At 39.1% G+C, this 27075-nt stretch overlaps 1 protein-coding gene across 1 annotated transcript in view; it reads right to left on the bottom strand.

The window, feature by feature from the left end:
• Window positions 1-26037, bottom strand: part of DOK4 (docking protein 4) — a 589260-nt gene extending 563223 nt beyond the window's left edge. Inside the window, exon 1 of the mRNA XM_044081500.1 lies at window positions 25646-26037. Coding sequence (XP_043937435.1) covers window positions 25646-25711 — 66 coding nt within the window. The 5' untranslated portion in view covers window positions 25712-26037. The remainder of the gene's footprint in view (window positions 1-25645) is intronic.
• Between the last annotated feature and the right edge of the window lie 1038 nt (window positions 26038-27075).

Raw genomic sequence — 27075 nt, 5'->3', positions numbered from 1 at the left:
GAAGGGCTTTTCATCCAGAAAAAAGGAGGTCATTGTTCCACTGTACTCATCCCTCATTAGACCCATTATAGAATACAACGCCCCATTTGGTATGTACCTCTCAAGACATCTGCAACAACTGGAAAGGCCTCAGAAATACCTCACTAAAAGAATCACAGGCCTAAAGCAGATGCCCTACGCTGACCGCCTTAAAAAACTCCAGCTATACTCAGAGGCGATCTCTGCTTAACATACAAGGCCATGTCAAACCCAGAGCTGTTGGACATGCTACACTTAAAGAAATCCCAATCCCTCAGAGCTACACGCTCCAGGGATCTAAACTTTGTCATCACAATAAACAAAACATGCTGGAGGGATAGGTTCCTGACCCAGAGACTCCCCAGACTCTGGAATAGATTGCCCATACATGTCAAGCAGAGTGCCTCTTTGGACCTCTTCAAGAGGAACCTTGACGATTGGATGGGAGAAAGGAAATTCACCCCAGGGATCACGTCAGTCACCCTGCTAGACAGGGGTCCAGGAAAGTAAATAATGTGGGAAGAAGTAGCCAGGGAATTGTTATGGCTAGGCTTGTGTAGGCCCTAGGGCTGATAGCCTAGTACCAACCTATGAACCTATGAACCTATGAACCTATGGTCTTGAAGCATTTTCCACATTCATAATGTCATGTTATGTGAGACTGGGAGGGAACAATAACACTAGCTGTATTTCAAAAAAATCTGTTATCAGTGCTTAGTAAAATACCATGGATTGGTTGACCACGACGCGTTACTATGTAACACAGTAGAATGTGAGACAGCACGTTAATTAGAAGCATGCTATCTTGCTTCTGATTTCAAAGTGGGATTTTTTATTAATTGCAGGCAATTGCATCATTACGAATACTTAAACTAATATGAGAGTGAAAATGGGTTATTTTAATTTTAAAATTTAACATTGTACTTTATATACTTTTTAAATAATATATATATGTGTGTGTGTGTGTGTGTGTGTGTGTGTGTGTGTGTGTGTGTGTGTGTGTGTGTGTGTGTGTGTATATATATATATATATATATATATATATATATATATATATATATATATATATGTAAAATCCAAGATAATTCAGCATTCATTATATTTGCCAGTGCTATCCGGTGCTAAGATAACGTGGCACATAAGATAACGGAGTTAAACCATGTATACAGCCAAAAGCAGAAAAGCATTCAGAGACCAGCAGCGTAATAGCCACACTACCACATGTATCAGTGTATCAAATGAACAGACGATTACAGCACTATTAAGTGTTTTAAGTGAAGAAAGATATAAGACTTCTATATACAAGGAATAAAATATCTCCACATCAGGTAAACTGTCATTTAATCAGTATGGGCCAGGTTAACAAGAACTACCGAGGATCTCACACTTCATCTTAATTGTGTTACTAATCTAATTGTCATGCTGGTTACTGAACTCTTTATATATCTTCATTTTATTATTATCCCTAAACTTTTATTCTGCACTATTTATGTAGTTAATTTATCTGTTCTGTTTCTAGTGTAGTTTCACTTCTACCAGGTGATTCCTATATTGCTACTTTGGCTACATTCTGCATATGGTAATGAGCTGCTCTTTCTCTCTCTCTCTCTCACTGCTGCGTGTTTTGTATTTATGCATATACATGTGTATATATATATATATATATATATATTTTTTTTTTTTTTTTTTTTTTATACATATACACACACACACACACACACACACACACATGCACATATATATAAATATATATTTTTATCTTCCATTATGGAAGGACAAAGTACAATACTTCTGACTGACCACATCTTATTATACATAGCTCTGTCTAAGACAATTCAGTTTTCGTCTGTAAACTGCAGTATACCAAATATCAGAGCTATCTATGTATTTTCTTCCTTTGTTTTTCAGCACATTGTCAGTACATGATTTGCATATTGACAATGTGCATAGTGCAGCTTTTAGCCCAAAGCAAGGCTTACAATATGCCATTTCAAATCTTTATGAATCCTACCTCGGATCACTGCTATGAACATATAAACAACGTGTTGGCACTTTATCATCCTATGACAGCACAGACATCTGTTATTACTCCCTGAACTCCGCCTGCTGCCTCAAATTGGCATGTTTACTGCTGGACTGGTACTGTTCATGAAGCAGGTTCAGACCTTATGTTCAAGATGGCTGATGAAAATACTTTTAAAAAGGAACTTAATGATGCTGCTGCAAGTTCTTTCATTCATATGCTCTGTCAGTCACACGGAAGCAACTATGTCATCATAGCAGGATATAGCAGGTTCAGAAGAAAAAGAAAGGATATTCCCCACAAATGCAATCTAGCCAGTCTGTAGTGACTAAAGCGAACAGGTGATGTTGGCTTTTCTCTCCTTGGGTGAGAAGGGAGGTGACCCATTCTGCTGCTTTACTATTACCCTGTGGGGTTACATGTATCGGTAGTATTTTTAAGTGTACTTTGTAAATTCATTTTTTATTAGTTCTCTTGCTTCTATTGGAAATGTCTGGGTATCTTTCTTCCATGCTGCTCTTGTTTCTGCTTGCTAGTCCTGTTATTATATTACTTTGAGTCTCTCTGTACGAAAGACACCATATTCAATAGGTGTAGCAATTTTAATGAGGAATTCTACTCTTGACTTTTTTTTTTAACTACTATATCTGGTTTTCTTGCATATGTTTATTGAATTATTGGTAATAGGAGATTCCACGTGATATAAACTTCATCATTCTCTGTAATGCTTTATGGCTCATGTTTTCAGTGCTTCTCAGCTACTTCAATATCACAGTGTTTACACAATCCCCAATGCAACAATCTTACCACACTGTTGTACCTTTCAGTATACAGGCCCTCTACCATGAGTGTATCACACCCAGCAGCAAGATGTGTGACTGTTTTCAGTTCTGTTTTACATTACCTACAGTTGTCTGTTTCTCCCAATTGTTCTGTAGACTTTGTAAACTAAAGTGTATGCAGTCTGCTTTCTTGGCATGCCATTATTAGCATTAACTGTTTTGGTTTCAGTTCACATCTCCTTAGCCATTCTTGCTGCTGACTGGGGGAATGGGTATTATCATCCAAATCAAAGGAGTATCACTGGGTAAGACTGGGAGTTGGAACAACTAAGCTTCACTTAAAATATCAAAAAGGCATGCACCGAGGATCCAAGAATATGATTTAATAATGTTAATGCTTTTGTTCGTTACAATGAAAGAACTTTTTCAGAAAAAGCCATTATAACAATCAAACCAATGTAAATATCCCTCCCAACAATCACATGACAGATAAACATAAAAAAAAAATCACATGACATATTAGTAAAACTAATATTGCACACCCCTACTGGTCTCACTCACTTATAAAAATTTCATATAAAACATTTATATATATATATAGTGTGTATATATATATATATATATATATATATATATATATATATATATATATAATATAATATATTTATTCATAATAAAGAAAAGTTTAATTGCAATTCCAAGGCTGTTGTATACCTTGCTAGATGCCAATTATGTGAAAGTTTTTATATAGGGAAGACTGAACGTAAATTTAAAGAGCATGTATACGAACACATTTATAGCATAAATACAGGGAAAATCAACAATGCAATAGTGAAACATATTTTATTAAACCCGAATCACACTTTTAAATTTAGGGTAATCAATCAGGTTAGTTATGATGAGAAGGGTGGCCCAATAGCACTTAAACTAGACAAGCAGGAATTAGTATGGCAGGTCAGATTAAATCCTTATAATAAGCCAGGACTAAATGACCTGTGTTCAATTCATTGCTTGCTGAGACTGAAAAATCTTAATAGATGAACTTAATATGTGATGGTTTATGTATTTATTTATTCAGTTTGTATTTTTTAAAAAGTTGAACATAAATTTATATATATATATATATATATATATATATATATATATATATATTTATAGATATATAGATATATATTTACTAATCTGTTATGTGATTTTTTTTACATCTACCTGTCATGTGATTGTTGGGAGGGATATTTAAATTGGTTTGATTGTTATAATGGCTTTGTTTGAAGAAGTTCTTTCATTGAAATGAATGAAAGCGCTAATGTTATTAAATCATATTCTTGGATCCTCAGTGCAAGCCTTTTTGTTATTTTAAAACTGGGAGTTCTTTTACGACCAAGAGATTGAAAGCATGAATCCATGTCCAACTTAGTTATAAGACATGCTGAGAATGAGATTCATTTGTTATCCTGAACTCTGAAAAGAGATGAGGAATATGTGAGTAATAAGAAAACATGCAAGAACATCCCAAGCCACAGAAAGGAGAACTTGGCTAACTCACCCCCCCAACAACTCCCTCATCAGATAAAGCACCACACTACAGATCAGTTGCCAAGCTGCAAAATGGTGGCCTAAAAGAAGATCCTCTCCACATCCAAACAAGACAGAAGTCCTGACCTTAGCCCCAGTTAGTCAAAAGTCCACTTGGTCAAGAGCAGACTTCCTTGGAAGAGGCTTCACACCCAAATGACAATATGAAAATAAGCCTATTTCAGATACAACCACCAACCCCCCCTCCCCCGCCACCCCAGTCAACATCTGTGAACAATGATGATAAAAGCTGTACTAAGAGAAGGCTCACTCTAGGATCACTGGGGATTTCCTATCAATACAAAGTCCTGAGAAAACAGACTGGCGCCAATAAAAGACCTAAAATGTGTGGTGGTGGTGTCTGTGCTGATGCAGACTTGTCATTGTCCATACCAATGCCAAATTCATACACATGACATGGCACGATAAAGTATGTAGTGTACACTTTTGTCTAAAAAATGCAATCAGTTCCAAGCATTGGCTCAGACTGCATCTTGCCCAAGCTGCCAAACCACTAACTGCTAGGTTCCTACAAAGAGTAGGGTCTATAACTAGGAAAGCTTACAGTTCTTACACCCAGAAAAACAAATATAAGCAGGAGTCAGAAAGGGCAGCTGCAAAATGAATGGCAGTCCCATTAGACTACAGTCAGGTGGGAGCACTCCCATGGCAAATCACCCAGGAATTCCAAGGCCAGGCATAGATACAAGAAGCCAATTATACTACAAGTATGTGCAAAGAGGTTTTACCCTACCAGGCTTTGACTGCAGTAGCCAGCACCTCTGAAGGTTCTGGACTATTGGTAACATCAAAGGGCAACTCCTGGAAAGAAGTGATGCCCTACCAAAACAAACTGTTATGAACACCTTGAGTATCCCAGATATTAAGCTGGCAAAACATCCTAAGCACTAACCACCATCCATATTCCAGCAAGAACCTGGTATGGCACCCAAAGAATCCCCTCTAGCTAGCAGGAATTCTAAGGCAAAGAAAAAGACCAAAGACAAAAAATGTACTTTGACAACAACAGGGAAGAGAGTCTAACCTCCATCCTCTTGCTGAAAGTGGAACAACCTCTATTTCATCTTCCACAAAGCTTTGACCTCTGCCAAAGACTCTGATTCAAAAAATCCACCCCTGGGAATGAGAGGAAAGGACCACTGAAAGTGAGGGTGACCAAGATTAGCCCATCCCCATTCCATAGACTCAAAAATATTGCCCTCATAAATGAGGTAAACCAGGTGAACCATTCTGCTTAGCAAGTCAAGACCAAAGTTCATGTCACAACAGGTGGAGCCAACATAGACAATACTCACAACCAGCACTCAAAGGGGGACAACAGAATGATGTTTAACCATGCTGTAGGCAGCAGTGATGCTTCTTCTTAGAATAAGAATAAGAGCAAGGATAAGAAAAGGGGAGTAATGAGTGGGTCAACTGCCTTTCTCTGAGGAGAGGACCTGTTCTCTCTTAATGAGGCCATTTAGACACTTGTGAGATGCATAGCTATACAGCAAAGGACAAAACAATATAATTCAGCCACTCCTTCACCATTCTGCAGAGGCCACCAACCAAGCCACCAACACTAGCCACAGCTTCTCCAAAGCCAAGGTCAACAACCAAGCCACCAGCACTAGCCACAGCATCTGCAAGACCACAGTGCAGAGCTTTCGGAGCAGCTGCAGACAGAATCTAGAAGTAGTCTTATATGAGTCTAGCCTCCAAGAGGTCTTCAGATGTTTACACACAGATCACACCAAGAAGGACTAGACTCTTGACAGATAGCAACATAGATGGGAGCTTTAAGTCCAAACATAACTTAAGAGAATGCTGTCTTATCACACCTGACTAAAGCTTTAGATGGCTTGTTAGGCAGCAATTAGAAAGAGGTATTGGTCAGTGCCATTACACTTATCACACAGAGAGGTCATGCTGTAGTCAGTTGTAGGATACGTAGAAAACACTTCAATCAGCCAGAGGCCTATACCTGGGATGGCTCTCTTGGGGGCCATGGAAGCAGAGTGAGGGTATCACCAGGCTTCCAAGATAACATCATAAAAGGCTGGCTACAAAGCCAAATGACCAATGAGTCCATACTTAGGGATGAACCCAGAGAAAGAGGATGGAAGCGAATGCATGCTAGACCTGTAGAGTGTAAGGATTCCCCAAATGAGGGGCCACAAGGCGGGGACTGTAAGAGAAGCAGGAGATAATATTGTTTCTGTTAATCACAAAGACAGAGGCCTTTCAGCTGGCTCCTTATCAGAAACATAATACCTATTGTGAAAGTCTTAACACTTCATATTTTAAAATGTAATTCATGCAAACTAACAATAAATTCTGAAACTTCCTGTGACACCGTTCAAGCATTTTTGTAGACCAGCTTTGCTCTTCCTGTACCCTCTCATCCCTCCTCTTACTAGCAATAAGATTAGTGTGCCTTGGAGTAGGAAGAATAATCTTCAGGAACTTTAACCTTGGCCTAATCAAACCCCTCCAACTCCAAAGTCCTACACTTCCTAACTGATAAAGGTCTATCACAGTTAAAGAACCCAACTGACTCAAATTTAGAGCAAGTAATCATTTCCTTCTAGACATAATAATAGCCAATATGCCAAATAAAATAGGATCAATATTCTGCCACAATCGATTAGTGATCACTTCCTCTTAAAAATCGATGTACTCATATCTAATAATAAGACTCTTCCCACATTCAGTAACTTCTTATCTTAAACAGAAAAAACATGACACTTAAGCAAGAATTATCAAAAATGTATTGGTAACCTCTACTACAAAATAATGACCCATTACTATTGCTACTTCTTTAATAGAATTGTTACTAAAGATGGATTACAAATACTTCCTGAAAAATCATAAGATTAAGAACAACCATAAACAATGATTAAAAAAAGAACTAAAAATTCTTTATAAGCAAAGGGAATCTGTTTAGCAAAATCAGAAACACATTGCATCCCCTGAAAACAGGGTCAAATTGTTGCCAAGCAAAAACGCCAGAGGACACAATGCATTCAGACAGCAATACAAATCTCTTTAAAAGACTCGTCTAAACAACTCTGGTATACATGTGAATTTCAAATTTAAATTAGAAGTTTTCAAATACTCTATGAATACTGAACAAGCATAAAAAGGTGGAATGAAAACTGTGCTAATAATGGCAAATATACTGATTACCTGACCCTGCATAAGGAAATCAGAATCAAAACTAAATACTCAAAAAGACACTTACTTTAGAGAATCACAAATGTCCAAACTTAGACAGCCGTTTTGGAATCTTTAAAAATTTGAAGTGCTCACAAAGTTTATCTCTGAAGGTAAACTTTGTGTAGAAATGCTTGCAGACATAACACACAATGTTGCCTTCCCACACTTAGCCACAAACACATACTCTCTAAATTGCTCAATTTCCTACATCTTTAACACCCCTGCATCAGATGTTAGGGGTGACCGTGGTGGTGCAGCAGTTAGCATTGTTGCCTCACAGCAAGAGGTGCTCTGGTTTGATTCTCGGCTGGGGTGCCTTCTGTGCAGAGTCTACATGTCCTCTTTGCGGTCACATGGGTTTCCTCCGGGTGCTCCAGTTTCCTCCCACATTGCAAAGGCATGCAGTAGGTGGATTGGACACTCTAAATTCACCATAGGTGAGAGTGTATGTGTGAGTGAGTGGTACAAATGAACTACAGTGGTAGGGCTAGCTACCCAGTGGTGTAAACCTTGTCAGTGCTGAAGTGACACCCCGACCCCATGTGCAAAACTGGGAAAAAGGGGTTGAGAATGGATGGAGGGATCACATTTTAGATTACTACACCCCCCTCACACTTTATTTCAAGAGAATAACCAAGGACCAGGTCAAGGAAGTACTTGATAATCTTGACTGCAGCTACAACTACCAGCTCCACACAATACATCAAAAAATACTCACGCTAAGAAGTGATGTTCTCTACAGTCCTGTTTCCTTCATTTACAAGTTCTTACTTAACTCAGACACAATGCCACCTAGTACTCTAACTGCATTACCATTCAAATTTACAGCAATGTGGACAACATATATGAGTCTATGACAGACGTTAGAAGTATCAAAACTATGAACACGTGTCATAGTACTAAAACAGCTTGAGTTACAAAGATTCAAATACACCTCACATCAAATCACAAATATTCAAGAAAAACAAAATTTATTTTTTTCGCTGCACAGAAATATGTTTTTCACCACATGACATAAAAGATGGCTTTTGTAGGCCATTTCATCTGTCATCCTACCTGTCCCTCTTAAACTGATGGTAACGTATATTTTGTATCAAAAATAAATTATACTTATTTTAATTTTGATGAATGAGTTATTCAGTGAGCAATCATATCTTACCTTACAAAGGATACACTTATAGAGCAGATCATAGTGTAGTGTATACAGGTAAGTAAAACAAATTATGCAAATGTAATTATATCAACAGCATTATAGTGAACAGATTGAACAATCATTCCTAAACAGTGCATTGATGAGAATATAGCACAGTGAGAATCATTCCTCAACAATGCAATAATGAGAATATAGTGTAGTGACAATCATTCCTCAACAATGCTCTATAGCATAGTGACAATTATTCCTAAACAGTGCACTGATGCGAATATAGTATAGAGATAATTATTCCTAAGCAGTGCACCGATTCGAATATAGTATAGTGACAATCATTCCTAAACAGTGCACCAATTCGAATATAGTATAGTGACAATCATTCCTTAACAATGTACCAGTTTGAATATAGTATAGTCACAATCATTCATAAACAGTGCACCAATTCAAATATAGTATAGTGACAATCATTCCTAAACAGTGCACCAATTCGAATATAGTATAGTGACAATCATTCCTTAACAATGCACCAGTTTGAATATAGTATAGTCACAATCATTCATAAACAGTGCACCAATTCAAATATAGTATAGTGACAATCATTCCTAAACAGTGTACAAATCTGAATATTGTATAGTGACAATCATTCCTAAACAATGCACCAATTCAAATATGGTATAGTGACAATCATTCCTAAAGAGTGCACCAATCCGAATATAGTATAGAGATAATCATTCCTAAACACTGCACTAATGAGAATATAGCACAGTGACAATCATTCTTCAACAAAGCACTTTAGCATAGTGACAATCACTCCTAAACAGTGCACTGATAAGAATACATCATAGTGGCAATCATTCCTAAACAGTGCATCAATTTGAAAATAGTATAGTGACAATCATTCCTAAACAGTGCATCAATCTGAAAATAGTATAGTGACAATCATTCCTAAACAGTGCATCAATCTGAAAATAGTATAGTGACAATCATTCCTAAATAGTGCACTGACGAGAATATAGCATAGTAACAATCATTCCTCAGCAATGCACTTTAACATAGTGACAATCACTCCTAAACAGTGCACTGATGAAAATACAGCATAGTGACAATTATTCCTAAACAGTGCACCAATTCAAATATAGTATAGTGACAATCATTCCTAAACAGTGCACCAATTCAAATATAGTATAGTGACAATCATTCCTAAACAGTGCACTGATGAAAATACAGCATAGTGACAATCATTCCTAAACAGTGCATCAATTTGAAAATAGTATAGTGACAATCATTCCTAAATAGTGCACTGATGACAATATAGCATTGTGACAATCATTCCTCAGCAATGCACTTTAGCATAGTGACAATCACTCCTAAACAGTGCACTGATGAAAATACAGCATAGTGACAATTATTCCTAAATAGTGCACCAATTCAAATGTAGTATAGTGACAATCACTCCTAAACAGTGTTCGTTCTTCTTTCAGCTTTTCCCGGTTACGGGTTGCCACAGTGGAACTCCGGTCCACTAATGATTGGCAGTAGATGTTTACGGTGCCGAGGTGCCAGCCTGATGCCCAACCTTCAACGAAGGCACGCCCAATCACGCATGTCTTTCGAATGCCACGAACCACGGGGAGGACATGCAGACTCCACACAGAAGGCTCTCCAACTGAGAATCGAACGGGAGAACCTCTTGCTGTGAGGCAACAATGCTACCATTGCACCACCACGTCATAATCACTGCTAAACAGGGTACCAATTCAAATGTAGTATACGGGCAATCATTCCTAAACAGTGTGCCAATTCAAATGTAGTATACTGACAATCATTCCTAAACAGTGCACAGATGAGAATATTGCATAGTGATAATCATTCCTCAACAATGCCCTTTAGCATAGTGACAATCATACCTAAACAGTGCACTGATAAGAATATAGTATAGTGCTCAGAACCTATAGTTTCTCTCATTAGTAATGGACATATTGTGATAATAATAAGGAAAAGATGTAGAGCCTTGAAAAGATTAAAGTGCAAAGGCAAGGATGACAAAGAAAAGTGAAGAAGAACAGGAAATTACTCTGCAATAAATGTTGGCCTAAGTAAGTATCTTTTGTCTGATAAAAGAGTTGAGTCACTTTAATGAAATGACGTGATCCAAGTCTTCTTTTGTCACATCTTCATCGAATGTCCCTGTCTTACTTCTGGTTCTACATCAGGGAATGAATTCCATGCTGCTGATGTGCAGTGAAAATACATCTCCAAACCTGGTGTTTTTACATGTACTATTTATAAGAAAGAAGCAAAGTGGCCATAATTATCTGACAGAAATATACCTTATAAGCACTTTAGAGAGAAATGGAAAGTTATTTGAAAACAGTAGCAAACCTTGGGTAATATGTATCTCAGTGATGCTTTTTTTCAGATAATTTAGTGATAGGTGTTGTTACTTTACTAGATGCAACTTCAAGTTCTGCAAATGGAGTTTTTACCTATTAAGCTAGGGGCTAGTGGGGCATCCCCACATTAAAAAAAAAAAACTCCTTCAAAATAATTGTAAATTTGATGTATCAGATTATGGCTTTTTTCAAAATGTTGATCCTTCATTGTTGTTGGATCATTATTGTGGAGTTCTTCAGTATCAACTTTGGTAAAAAAAAGTACACCTGAATAAATAATATATCCAAAGAGTAACTTTGGAATGAGTAAGGCCAATGTCAACCTTACTTTTGATTCTGGGGTAAGGTAGGGCGTGATTCTGCAGAAACTTCATAGTTTCATAGTACATTAGCTTTTTTCTGTGTGTGTGTGTGTGTGTGTGTGTGTGTGTGTGTGTGTGTGTGTGTGTGTGTGCGTGTGTGAGAGAGAGAGAGAGAGAGAGAGAGAGAGAGACTGCACTCTGGCCGTTTCAGCTAATTATCAAAAATAACCATTTAGACTGGTTCACTTAAAGGACTGTTAAACCTCCCTGTTTATAATTCGCTCCATATACAGTGATCCAGACCACTGACATATATATTAAAAAGGAAAAATATCCCATTTCCCTGGCACAGAGGGACAGTGCCCTTACTGTAATCCAGGTGACCAGGCTTTGGTTACTAGTCCCAGCACTGGGGAAGTCAGGCAGGAGGAACAGGAGTGAAGGAGCATGGCCCACACACCTTCTGGGGGGGAGGGTAGCAGGACTTTGGTAGCATATGGGGAAGCTCAATTTCTCTGATAGAGGCCAGGAAACTGCTTCCCGTACATGTGGGGAGGGGGCAGAGCTGCTTGCTCACAGCATCCTTTGCAGAAGTGAGGGACAAACACAAAGGACAACCCATTGCATGTCTCCTTCTGGGGTGTTTTCAGGGATGGGAGGGCCAAAAAATGAAAAACCATGGATCCATTCCTAATGGCAATCTCATACACTGCTCTTATAGTCTGAATATTGCACTTGTGATGGTGAAAAAATGGGTGGTTGGCTGGAAAGGGCTTGATGGTTAATAGGCAGTAAGGGCAAAGAGTAATAAAAAATAAGAACAATGACATATCTTCTACTCCCCTTCTATGCATTTCTGTGCACTGCACATCATGTTGGATTTAGATGAACACTTGCTACGTTCTCCATAAGACTTTTTCTTCCCTTGCTCTTACTTTGTATTACCTTCCACATTTTAGTAGTTTTTGCAAAGCAATTGCATATTTAACAAGGTGTTTTTAGCCTTTTATTCCTTCCATCCACTGGGGTTGTAAACCTATTCAGTCTCTGGGGATCCCCAGATATTTTACTGTATACTTTAATTTACAGCTGCCTCCTTTCCTTCTCTCTGGGCCAACAGACATACTGAGTCTTTGGGAATGTATTGGTGCTTGAGTGTTAAGAAAGAGTAAATAAATGATGAGTAGCCCCTGCAGCTGTTTCCCTGCCATTCAGAAAAATCGAATTTATGTTTTGTAGCTGAAGAACAGTTTATTATAGTGTGTTAAAACATGACAATTCAAACCAGAATGTCAGTGATATAAAGTTGCAAATACTCTGGAGATTCTCAACATAAGTAAACGCAGTAAAGTTCTTGCATAGGTTCATAGGTTCATAGGTTCATACTAGGCTATCTGCCCTAGGGCATTTATAAGCCTAGCCAGAGTATGTTTGGCTTTCGCCACCCATTTTAAATTAATTTTGCTATGCCCTTTTTCGAGGTTAGTATACTGTGCCTCTGTCTAACAGTGACACAGAAGTGATACCCGGGGTAAACCTATGATCTCCCATCCACTCATCAAGATTCCTCTTGAAGAGAGTCAATGAGGGACTCTGCCTAACCTGGACTGGGATTTTATTCCATAGTGAAGGGAGCCTCTGGGTTATGAATCTGTCCCTCCAGCATGTCCTATTTATTTCAGAGCTGAGGTTCAAGTTTTTTGAGGTGCAGCATGTCCCTTAATTCCGGGTTGGACATGGCCTTATACGTCAGGTACAGGTCACCTCTGAGCAGGCGGTATGCCACTGAGTAGAGCTGGAGTTTCTTTAACCGGGCAGCATATGGCATCTGTTTGAGCCCTTTGATCCTCTTGGTGAGGTACTTTTGGGGTCTTTCCAGTTGCTGCAGGTGTTTGGTAAGGTACATCCCAAAAGGGGCATTGTACTCGATTATGGGCCTGATGAGGGATGAGTAAAGAGGCACGATGACCTCCCCTGATCTAGATGTGAATCCCTTCATGATTAGGTGGGCTATATAAAATGTTTTTCTAACCACTTTGGCCACGTGGTTGTCAAATGAGAGATTGCTATCAACTTGGGTCCCCAGGTCCCTAATGACTTCTTCTGTACTTAATGGATTACCACCTATGAGGTAATTTGTGGGCACTTTGTTTTTGCCAAAGGGTATGACGATACACTTTTGGCGTTTAGCTTGAGGCCATGGCTCTGACACCAGTTGTCTGTTTCTATGAGGCCCTTTTGGAGGATGCTTGTGTCGGCTGGAGAGTCGATTATGGCGCCAGTTTGCAGTCATCTGCGAACTTGGTCAGCCACAGTCCTTCCGTGTTGGCCTGTACCTCTGAGAAATATATACCAAACAAGAGAGGTCCCAGGACTGAGCCTTGTGGGATGCCACTTGTAACTGGTTTGGAGTCTGACATGGCTCCAGCAATTCTAACCATGTGGGTTCTGTCCTTGAGCCAGTTTGCAACCCATCTAGTGACATAGGGGTTTATATTTAAGCTGGTGAGCTTATCTATAATGCCTGAGTGGGGTATTGTATCGAAGGCTTTTACGAGGTCCAGATAGGCTGTGTGGACCACCTTCCCTCGTCAATGGCCTTGGTGACTGTTTCAAAGAAGTCAACCAGGTTTAAGAGGCAGGATCTGCCCTTAACAAAGCCAAACTGGGTAGGAGCCAGTGTCTGTAGGTCCCCAATATCTTTATTTATGAGGTCCATGATGATCCTTTCCATAGCTTTGCAGACCAAGCTAGTCAGGCTTATGGGGCGATAGTTTCCAGGGTCCGTTGAGGCACCACCTTTGTGGAGAGGGACCACTGTTGCTGTACGCCACTCTTTGGGTACATATCCTGTAGTAAGGCTGAGATTGAACAGTAGTTTTATGTTTGGGTTTAGCTCTTCTTGGAGTTCATGTAGGACGCAGCCTGGGACACCGTCTGGTCCCATTGATGCTGTGTTTTTTGCTTTGGAGGGGGCGGCTCCCACCTGAGCATCTGAGATGTCGGGGGCAGCACTCTGCTGGGATAGATATTTGCTCTTTTGGTGGGGAGAAGTTTGCGCTGAACCTGTCAGCTAGGATGTTGGCAATGTCTGTGGGATCAGTGTATTTTTTGTCATTTTGGACTAATTCTGAGCATATCTTGGAATTCCCACCCAGGTTCCTAACATAACTAAAGAAAGCCTTGTGATTATCTTTAGTGTCCTGTGCAATTTTTCTCTCGAAGCTGGCCTTTGACGATTTTATGAGTGCCCTTAGTTTTTTGCTAATACTGATCAGAGATGCCTTCCCTTTTTGGGATTTTGCTCTATCATGTAGTAGCTTCCTCCTTCTATTGTATAGTTTGTTTATGGCTGGGGTGCACCAGACAGGTCGTCTGCCTTTGGAGGATTGGGTCTTGGTTTTATTTGGGATTGCATGATCCATGCATTCCTGAAGGTGTTCATAGAATGCATTTATAAAGGATTCTGTGGTCTGGGCTGTATTTTCCACAGGCCGGGGGCTTTGAAGGATTCCACCTCAGTTTTGAGGAGTGTGAAATTTGCTTTAGAGAAGTTTTTCACTGTGGTTTTCTGGGCAGGGGGTGGGGTCGGGATGTGAATATCCAGTGAGATCAGTTTATGGTCTGATCTTACCAGTGAGGGATACACTTCTGGTCTGGAGCATAGAGTCCCCATGTTGGTGATGATCAGGTCCAGTATGTTTTCCCCTCTTGTGGGAGTGGTAACAAGTTGTTCCATAGCATTTGAGTTTATGAATTCTAGGAACCTTTGGGCAAGGGTGTTGGAGCTAGAGTAATGCTCCCAATCTATGTTTGGGTAGTTGAAGTCGCCCAATATAATGGTGTTCGGAGAGACCTTCATATTTTCCAGTGTTCTCAGGAAGGCCGAGTGGGGTTCCTGGGTTTGGGAGGGTGGTCTGTAGCAGGCTATAAACTGGAAGGCAGTTTTACCCACTGTTAGTTGCACATGGATAGTCTCTGATGCTTCGTGCTTTGCCACCAACCTGGAGGTGTGGGTATCTTTGATGAATATCGATACTCCCCTCCTTTTGTGGTTCAGTCCAAGTTTTGGGGCCGAAAAGCATGGTATGAGGTATAACCTGGTAGTGCTGGGGTGCTCTCGGGAGTCCTGAACCAGGTTTCTGTTACTGCACAGATATCAATGTTCTCCATGCTAAGGAGAGTTTCGAGTGTGCATCTTGAGGTTTAGACTTCTAGCGTTGAGTAGCATTACTCTTAGTTTCTTATCCCTTGTGATACCTATGGAGGTGGGTTTGTCTTTTGAGCCTTGCCTAAAAAAGGCACTATGGGGTAGCAAGAGCCTTTGCCAATATCCAAAAGCCCAGGGGTGACAGGTGCAAGCCGTCCCTAGCAAAGCATCGTGGCTTGTCGTGCATATCATCCCAAGCTGACAGGCATTGGATCCCCTTTGAATGACACCAATACTTAAGCCAATTGTTGAAATTGATCATCTTGTCTTCATATTGTGGCATCATTCTTGGTGAGGGTAAGATGCTACTCAAGGTCAGGGTCATACCAGCCTGGGCTACATGCTCAGAGAGCTCCTCTATGTCTCTTTTCATGTAGTCCAGGGAGGTACGTCTCAGGTCATTCACACCAGCATGGACAATGACTGAGTCATATTTGTACTTGCCTTGGAGTGACCTGAGTGCTTGTGTTATGTGGCGGATCCTAGCGCCAGACAGGCTGCTCACCGTGACCTTCTCCTTGTTCAGCCTGGTGAGCGGGACGTCAGTGTGCCTGATGATAGAGTCACCTATTACAAGTGTATCAGGTGTGTTGTTTAGCCTTAAGGGCTGTGACTGTTCGGCACACTGGCTTTGTGAGATATGTGTTGCACGTGTTTTGTTTTGGGGTAGCGGTTGCTTGGGTGTCTGCTTTGGAGGTCTCTGCTGCTTAGGCAGATCTTTATTTAGAGCCTCTGAGTATGTTTTGTGTGATTATGTGTTTGGTTTGCTGTTGTGGTAGGTCTATGTGAGACTGGAATTGTAGTGAGTGTGGTTTCCTTCTCCTCCTGACTGGTTATGCCAGTACTGAGTTGAGAGAGCTTAGCCTCCAGTTTGGCTATATGGTTGCATCTCTCACATGTGTTGGAATTTGTTGGGAGGAGGAGAGGGTTGTCTGTGTACATGAGGCAGTTGTAACATTGCCTCAAGATTCCCATATTCACCAGCTGGACTGGAGAGGAGATTGACAACTGACCTTTGGACATGCTTGAATAATATTGGGAATTCCTTTATAATTGAAAACAAGGGCCAATGGGGAGCGAGGGTGTAGTGCTTTTAATTTTTAGTGCTGACTTATAATTGCTTTAGTGAGCAAGTGCCAGGTAACAAGTGCAATGTGTTACAGGTAACTTAAATGCAAAAACAACAAACAGTAACTTTCTTTCAAGTGAAGCAAGGAAATAAGTACAGTAAGCAATGCAGATATCACTGGGGATCCACAGAAGCACTGAGAAGCTGCATTTTAGGTGGAATTAACGTTCCAGGGAAATAACAAGCATACAAACAAAGCTAGATTCAGCAGGCCTGGATCTAGTCTATGCTACAGCAAACAAGGTGTACCAATTTCAGTAAGATACAGTTCAAATATTCAGGCACTATAAACCTCTAACCAGAAATTCCCAGCTCAGAAGGGCAGAGTCCAGCCTCTCCTCCCACAAGAGTGCAGACCACGAACCTTCTTAATGTAAAATAACTGGCCTGAAGCCCAAGTGCTTAAACCAGAGCTAATACACTTTAAGAATAACAGACACTGAGCTCTCAATCAGCAGTTCCCAACTTAGAAGGATGAAAGCTACCTGTCCTGCCACCACAGTGCATGCCACAAACCTTCCTAATGTAGAACAACTGGTCTGAAGCCCAAGTGCTTAATCCAAAAGACTTAGAATGATAGCTACACTTTAACAAAGTTACTACCAAGCAGTAATAAATACAACTGAATACTTTAAATAATGCCTGGATTAGTGCTGAAGTTATACAAACAAAGCTAGATTCAGCATACCTGGATCTAGTCTATGCTACAGCAAACAAGGTGTACCAGAGTGGATAGAACATCTTTTGAGTTTACAGAGTACATTATAGAAAAGCAAAATCTTAAGTCAGAAATATCTGCCCCATCAGGTCATTTTGGTTAGGGGAAAAATAGCAGTAACTACGTACAGCTGCGGTGGTGGTGCTGCGGTAGTGTTGTCGCCTCACAGTAAGACGTTGTCCTGTTCTCAGCTAAAGCGTCTTCTATGTGGAGACATGCATGAATGGCGTACCTTCATTGAAGGTTGTGCGTCAGACCTGGCAAGTCGGTACATAAAAATCTACTGCTAATCATTAGCGGACCGGAGTTCCGCTGTGGCAACCCCTAACTGGGAAAAACAACATACAGTGCTTCACTGATGTTAGTATATCAAAGAACATCAAGAAACAATGCATATTTTGTCATCTTTTGATCATAGTGTTAATTTAATATATCATTGTTAGCATGCTTTGGCATGCAGACAATATTCATTTAGGTGTAGTGTTTTCTTTTTTTCAAACTTGGCTGAATACAAGTGGATTATGGCATCATTTGCAAAATGAACTAATTTCAAATCAGCGTGCTGAGCAAACATTGTGGGACTCCCATGGGAATGCAGTATGGTTTAAATGTGCAGCTCTTCAATTTAATAAATTGATTTTGATCACTGAGGTAGCTGCAGAATTAGGTTACAGAACTGGTAGCTAAGTCTATCTTGGATAATGTTTGACTGATTTGTCAGTGGCATTGGAAAAGGGTATAAGCAGCATAGTAACAATATATCAGTGGCTGAATTTTGACTGCATGAAATCTTGTATCTTACAGTACAGTTTCAAGTCCATAGCTTTTTCAGAATCAGTGTTGGGGGTTAGCACATACTTACTCAGTGTTGTTAGGGGTGAGAAAGGAACTGATTTTTTGGAAGAGATCTGTGCTGGATTTGGTGGAAGAGATGGAGTGTGAAAATTAGTGTTCATATTGTTTAGAGGAAAGTATGTCATGGTGGTACGGCGGTAGCATTGTTACCTCACAGCAAGAGGTTCTCCCATTCGATTCTCGGTTGGGTTTGGGAGTGCCTTCTGAGTGGAGTCTGCATGTCCTCCCCACGGTTGGGTAGCATTCGAAAGACATGCGTGCGTAAATGGGCATGCCTTTGTTGAAGGTTGGGCATCGAGCTGGCACCTCGGCGTTTCATAAAAATCTACTGCCAATCATTAGTGGACCGGAGTTCTGCTGCAACGGCCCCTTACCGAGAAAAGCCAAAAGACAAACAACAGCAACATTGTTTAGAGGAAAGTGTTGTCAAGGTTTCTGAACAGATCAGCAGTTCTGTAGTCAGCCTATGAAATAAGTGATTATGTGGATTTTTTTTCCCTTTTTTGGCTAGTTTGAGACATTTGTGAATATAATTCCAACATTCCCAGGTTGAAGGGGTATGTGTTGAAGAGAATAGTTGTCATGGGGTATAGATCCTATGAAATATCAGTTACACAAAGTCTTCTTTAAAGGTCTTTGAGCCTCCTTTAAGTAAATGGTTAATTATCAGCAGTTAAAAATACTGGTATATGATGAGTTAGTGTGGATGCTGAAATAGAATAGTTTGGTTTGTGGATAAGAGCAGTGGCCATATTCAAATGTACCATTCTTACCGAACATCTTGCATAATGTCAGGATAAAATTCTCTGTTACACATTATATATACACTTAAAATACCCAATAAGTTCTATATCACCAATAAAGATCCAGGTTCCCTTTGACCTGTTCTGCCAACAATGACAAACTATTCCAATTATTAAAATCCTTAAAGAAAACTACTTTTTCTTCTTGATATCAAGAAATGTTTCACCGCAAAGTTACTTCTCTTAGTCTTGAGATTTAAAACTTGACCTGCCCCTCATGTGTGGTCTGATTACTGTTGGTTGCATTATGAGCTGTACAAATCCTGAAAGATTTCCTCTGACATACATGAATGGGTTTGTGTTTTGCCCCAGTTGATCTTCATATTACTCAAAATTATTGGTTCATCCTTGACGTGTGACATTAACTGACATATGCTACCTTCTACAAGTAGGTCTGCAGTACATATTCTTAAAGGACATATACATAAGCAACTTTCAGGCTTCTTAAGTACGGGCTGTACAAGCTTCTCAGCCTTTAAATGATGGAAACTGTAGTGTGTCACTGTTGCTACTGAGCCTCATCTTAGAAGTTAACCTGATGCTGTCAGATTGGCTAATGATAATGCCATTGCATAAAAAGTGTCAAGGAAAGATTTAGACAGCTATAGTCCTGTTAAGTCTAATTTCCATTCCTAAGAAAGTTATGGAAAAGATTCTGCTGGCTAGACTGGTGGTACTCCTATGTTTTTTGCCTCTTACTGACACCCATCAAAATGGTTTCATACAAGATGTGTCTTACCAACCAGGCCAGATGCTAATTTGTGACCAGGTGATCACTGGGGTGGGCAAGGTAAGCCCTGTGGATGACCTGTATCTGGACTGCAGTAAACCCTCTGAAAATATTTGACAAGCTGCAGTTAAAGAATTAAAAGATAAGAGAAGGGTCCCAACATAGCAACGCCGACAGAAAACTAAGAGAAGAGGAACACAGGATAGCAACTTAAAAGGAATTATTAGAAGAAAAGCCAGTATACAATGGAATAAAATGAAGTTTAATGCTGGAACCATTCCTGTTTTGGATTATTTGTGTTGAATTTCACTCTTATGGTTAGAGAAATGGATCAGCGTATACAGTACTAACATGAAGAAAGGTACTGTGGTCATAAATGGAACAGACACTCCAATAAAATCTGGTTCATAGGTTCATAGGTAGGTGGTGTGGAAAGCATGGTGGAAAGATATGTTACAGAAAGGATTTAATGGCAAATATGTAGTCTTTTAGGAGTGGCCATAGAAATTGCAAAAGATGAAATGGTTCTAGGGATCATAGTCATCTCTAGGCTGAATCGTGGAATGCAATGTGCACAGGTAGTGGTGAAGTCCAACAGAGTTCCAATACTTAGCTGGGAGAGCAAGTTATAGAAAAGCTAAACTCATTTTTCCCTTATGTTGGCTACTGAACAAAACTGCATCTGGATTACTGAAACTATGTGTTTGTCCATATGGATGAAAGAAGATTGGCTGATACAAAGTGTGCAGCTCATGAATTAGCAAGAATAACATGCATAGGCTGGGAGAGAAAACAAAGACAGTGGTATCATTTGAAAACATTGTATTGTATGGAGGGAAATGGAAGGATGCAGCTGAAGCAAAACATTGAAGCGATGAATGAGGACAGTGCAAGACTAACAGATGGATCAGTGGTACTTCAACAAGGATTCATTACAAAGTGTTACTCCACTTCTTGGAAAAGTAGGTAAGATCCTGGAACAGATTAATGAGTTGAAGGTCCAGTGCATATTATCAAGGTAGCTCTTGAGTCACTGGGATAAAAGAAATATGGAGAGCACTCCTCATATTTATAACTCTGTTGCTATTCAGTTACACTGTAGGAAGACTGTGATCTCAGATAACGAACCACTAGACCACCTGTGGATACAAAAGGTACCAATGATCAGTCATCTTGTAGGGAGACTGGGGTCTTAGGATAATGCAGTCTTCATATCACCCATACTTGTAAAGGTGCTACTTTTAGATTATATTACAGGGAGTTTGCCTTTGTAAAATAATCCACTACTGAGGCAATATGTAGGTGTAAAGGCACCAGCATTCAGGAACTATTTATGATACCATGGAGGATAGTATACCATATTGTTAACATTAGCTAGAGGTATAATGTTGCTAGTGTTTAACCCCAGTGGAAGAAGGCTATAGTTGCAGAACCATGCATAGATGGGATTTGGCCCCCAGAGGTTTGAACACTACACTTCACATAGATATAAATAAACCTATGACATACCAAAAATTCTCCATAGACTGCCCTCTATAGAAGGGACCAGGACAGGAATGTTGACATCCTATACTACTTTATTTGCATCCATAAATGTGGACAAAGCCACTTCACATAGCAACAAGGGTAGACCAGAAACTAAAATAAAATTACGACCTGTCATTTAGTTTAGGACAGATGACCATATGACAGAGAAAGACATTACACACTCCATTTCTTGGACAGGTATACAATCATGTGACATAGATAGTCTTCTCCATCCTTATCCATGCCAACGTGTTAAACTCACTGTCTAATGTGAACCAGAAAGGGATTCACTACACACCCTTGGTCTTCTCAACCACTGAGCTGGCTAAATAAGAGATAAATAAAGGACTGCATGGCATCTTAATCTATATTGATTAGTCACCTGATTTCAGTAATCTTTTTAGATGTTTTACTGATGGTCTTTCATTTTTGGGGTCTTCACCCTAAATCAATTTTATGTATTTATGCATTCCTATATGTAATGTATTTATGTGTCTGTTTCAGTTGCTTTTTCTGATGTTACTCAGGTTACAGCACTTAATCCAAACAAAGAACTATAGACAATGTCAGCAGATGAGGAACTATTGTCTCATCAGGGGGTCTACTAATGGGCAGACTGTACATTTTTAACCTATTTCTTATTTGTTCATCAGCTCTAGCACTATTTTGATTTGACAACTTTGTCAGAAGCATGCACAACCTTCTCTTAGTGAAACTATTTCCTAATATCAACAATTTTCTTCAGGTAGATTGCAAATGGAGGTGTGATGGACAAGTAAGAGGTAATTGGGAACATACATATTTTTGGGGGAGTATAACAAGTTGCAGACTTTAAAAATTCCATGCAGACTGCTCAGCCAGAAATAGTGGGTGAGCAAATTGGTGTAACTATGGAAATTATTTTTTTTTAACTGTGATATAGAATCGAAATTGCCTAGACATAGTAAGGCTTTGCTGATTTTAATTTTAGTGGCTGCCATACAAGCAATTACTAGAAAATGAGAAAATAACTGGAAGTAGGAGTTTTGCAAAAGGGTAGGAGCAAATTATATAGAAAATGAGAATTGTGGGACCAATATACACAGAATAATGCTGTGGAGAAGGAATGAGGTTTAAGGCAAGGCAGGAACTGAAAGAGGTATGTGATGTCTGACTGATGACTGTTTATTAGATTATACCTGCTGTATAATGATTGCAACTGAAAATATGTCAATATGGTTTATTTTCATTTATATAAATGTATGATTGCCTGTGTCATAAGTGATAATTCAATAAAGATATTTCATGTTTAAAAAAAGTAAAGGACATTGACTAAGAAATCCAAAGGTTTATTCACACATGATGTGCTTTTGTTTCAGTTGCTAATGAAACTTCATAGACACAGCTTTTGTCTTTAGATTACAGTTTCTTTTCTGCTAAGATTAGTCCAAAAGTGAGCACACCAGAACTGTATATTGTACTCCAATTATAGTCCATCATCAGTTTGTATAGTGGATAATTATTTGCTGTTTTCTACCAATAATGGTTCTCTACATGGGCAGAGACTGGCATATACCATGTAAGCAGAGTATACACTTTTTAAAAATAATTTTATTTATTTTGTACAATATAATGCACCAGAATTTAAATGTAAAATAATAACATACTTGTTATGGTATATGGTTATATATGTTGTTTAATGGCTTTTATTCTGAATGTCTGGTTGGCTAAATGTTGTGTTTTTGTTTAAATCTGCACGGTTTGGGGTGAGTGCTACGTCTGTAAAGAAGCTGAAGTTATAGTCTGAAAGATGGCATATAACTCCAAAAATCCTGGTTATGCCCCTCAATCTCCTTATGCACCCCAAGATCCTACACCCATCTAATACAAGTTTATCTAGTCCCATTACTATTTGTGTTGTATTCTGTAGTTATCTTCCAACATGCATTCTCCCTCTCAGTTTCAGTTACTCGGGTACATAGGTATGTTTGCATTTATTTGGGTTCATTTACAGTTAACAGGTACATTTTCAGTATTTGTAGTGAATCTAGCTGGCACACATCCTCTTTAGACTTTACTTCTTCCAGTTTTCTGTACTGACCGTGTAGCAGATAAATAAAGCAGAAATCATCCACAATCCATAGCTGCTAAAGTCATTCCAAGAATATACACAGAATAAAATAAGTAATACAAGCCACTGTGTAAGATATACAGACTTTACCAAATCCATTGCCATGATTATAATGCCTTCACTCATTAATTCAATCATTAACAGAGCATCTTGCTAGACTTCCTGTGTGCCACACTGTTACAAAAGGTGATGTGCCATCTATATTATACAGTCTGCATCTGTTCCTCTGTCTATGCTGTAAATAACACATTCTTTTGGCATAGCACTTGTAACTTCTGAAAGTTGTCATCTTGTTTTCACTTTGCTGCCATGGCAATGCGCCTTCTCATGTAAACATGTGACACTATCTAATCATGTAGAGCATCTTCTTGAAATGGTTATATCTTGACTTTTGTCTTAACATTAATGGCATTTTAAAAACTGGCAACATGCAAACTCCTTATATATGCTATTTCCAAGAAGCGCAGCAACTTTCACTGGCCTGTACAAGCCATTACAAGACTTAAAATGAAACAGCAAACAGGAAGTATACATCTAAGCTGTGTGTGTTGCTATGGAATTTATAGGTGAAGATCCTTTATAGCATAACTGACAATAGGCTGCAGTACCATCAGAAGGAAGTTAAAAGAGGTGATATGAGATGCAAGGTTCAATAGAAGTTATTAATGACACAGTGGATGTAGTTGTTCTTTTCAATCACAGCTACAAAAAGTAACATACATTGGGGTCACACATGGTCTCTGTGTGTGTGACAAAAAATTGCACTCATTTATGCTATGCAATCACTTTCAAAGTAAGGTTAAGATTTTTTTACAAATATTTTTGTTGCCTCCACACCAATATCTACCAATTTTAGTATCCCAATGCCTCAAATTAATCACCACCACAAAGTGATTAAGCCATTCTGACGGTAAGATGATGCTTTCCCATTTAATGTGGCCTTAAATTGCACCCCACTGCACTGTGTGCAAAGACATCAGTGAGGCTTGTGTGCAGGTGTTATTATGTGCATATTCTCCAGTGCGGATAATCTGCATGCACAATATTTTTACAAGATCAGATATTAATCAAATGGGTTCATGAATAAGGAAATAACTGGTTGAATGTATTCATTAATTAGAGAAGCATTTACATATAAAACATATGTACATTACTACCTATTGGGACAGGGTGTGTCTCCTTACCTGGTTCTTCTTCTGATCTAGATGTTTACCTTGAAATAGCACGTTCATTCCAATCAGAAATGAGAATGTTCTGCAGGAGGAGGTAGGAAGAACTGGGTGCAAAACTGATACATCTAAATCATACTTTACTTTAGAGAAGTTACCTAGCTCTGTCAAAAGTATGAATTATAATTCTTTTATAAAATAATATTCTCTATATCAGATTCTACAAGCTAAAATACTTCAAAAGAATACTGAAAATAGCACACTTTTCGTTTAAGTTAACAACTTCTCTGTGCTTTTTGCCCAGTGGCTACATGTATAGTGCATGTACACAATTTCACTGTTCCACATAACATTTTATATTAGTACTTATAATTTGAGCCCTGCATTCATTTATATTTTTATTCTGCCGCCTTTCTAGTTACCCATTTCACTCTTTTATCTGCCATGCATACATGCATTTATTTTGCAGCTACTCTGACTTGCTACCACTGCTGGCAGGTTGCCTAAAGATCATAGGTTATCAGCTACACTAAAAGCCTTTTGCATGGTTGTGCTAACCTGAACAATATGTATGACAAGGTATGAAATCACCTCAAATTCTCATCATCCAGAGAGGTCACCAAACTCTTGTAGAATCAAAAGTGTGTCTATCATTACTAAGATGCTGTTGATATCACAGATTCTGTTCCAGCCATGGACAATCGCAGAGACAAGCATTTACAGCACATGTTGATAGGCATGACAACATCTCCAAAAACAAATCATCATCAATATCATAAGACCATCATGCACACACAAATGCGCACACATATGCACATATGCAAACACACATACACACACACACACACACACACACACACACACACACACACACACACACACACACACACACACACACAAAACCATAAGAAAATTGTGATGAGACCTACCCCAAGCTTACGGCTTTTCATTCTCACATATCCTTGCTTCACAATATCATTGAAATTTGTAGCCATGTTGCAACATTCCAATAAATCCTAGAATGCTCAGACAGATTTATAATTTATATTTTATGAGTCTATAAATCTTTGTGAGCCTGAGTGATGATCCAGCTCTTGTCATAAAATCTGTTCCTTTTGTTTTCTTCCTTTATTCTCCCCTGCTTTAATTTGCCTCGGCTGCCATCTCTATGCTGTGTTCTTGACAATCACAAAGCCAATGAGTGTCCAATCATGTCTTTTCCACATCAGCTTTCTATGTCATTCACTCACTCAGCCTGCTTGCAAAGTAGAAATGACAAGCAGACTAGAGACAGTGTTAGCTGCATTAACACCCCCTTGACTCAGACATTCACCAAAAGGAATGTACCATTAAAGGGAAACAAGTAGGGGAGAAAAGATGTACTGATAAAGGCTTGCCACCCTTGTTTTGCCAGCATCATTTTGTTGAAATTCAAAGTGAATGTACATGCATACTGGTAAGTGCTCCTTGTAAAAAGATGATCAGCGCTTCTTTAATGCTTTAATTCCGTTTAATGATGCCAATTTCCCAAAACACTTTTTTATGAATGCTGAAACACCACATAAATATTTTTTTTCCTTTTGTGTGTAATAAAATTTAATTTAAAGTATGTACTTCAGATTAACCCTTTCGTTACTGAATTATGTAAACAGTTTTGCAGAAAAAAATGCTGTGGTTTGTAAGAAAGGGTTAAATTAACAGCACGGAGCCAAAGTCATTCTGTCTGGAAAGTTACAGTGCCCAGTAGAGGTGGGCAATTTAATTATTTATGAAGTGTGCTCATAGTGTTTTTATTGTTACAAAGACTCATTAGTTTGTTTCTTTGTTATTATTCATTTACTCCTAAAATGTATACAGCCGCCAAATTCAGAGTCACTTAGACTGTATGTGGGTTGGAAAGGATGGTAAGTCTGCATTTCCTCTGACACTTGACAAAAATAAGGCTGCTTCTTGCCTTGTCAACAGAATGGTAGTGGGCATATAGCCAGTAATGGCACAGGGGTTTGTACCATCAGCAGGGCATGGACAGGCAGCATTTGTTAGGAATTAAGAATAGGGCTTCACTATTTTATACCATCAGGCAGTTTACGTGCAGCTGCTTTCAAAGCAGACAGTAATCTTGTTGTGTTTTGGTATTCAGTATAAGAAGGCAGGCATTTTCATAGATGGTAACACTCTTACTGTTAGTTCTCTATAAAGGACATGCCAATGCTCTATGCATGGTCAGCTTATCGATATCCCTCCTAGTTTCCTGACAGCTGGTCCTTACACTTAAAATCCTGGGTTACTAAATGATACGCTGAGGGGGGAGATCGTCTTGGCTGTAGTGTACTTCCCATGTCTATTGCATTTGTGTCAA

The sequence above is a fragment of the Protopterus annectens genome, chromosome 8.part0 (assembly GCF_019279795.1).
Source record: "Protopterus annectens isolate FY-2018-M chromosome 8.part0, PAN1.0, whole genome shotgun sequence".
Lineage (NCBI taxonomy): Eukaryota > Metazoa > Chordata > Ceratodontiformes > Protopteridae > Protopterus > Protopterus annectens.
Note: the sequence above shows the minus strand (reverse complement) of the source record. Positions and strands in the feature narration are given on the sequence as shown.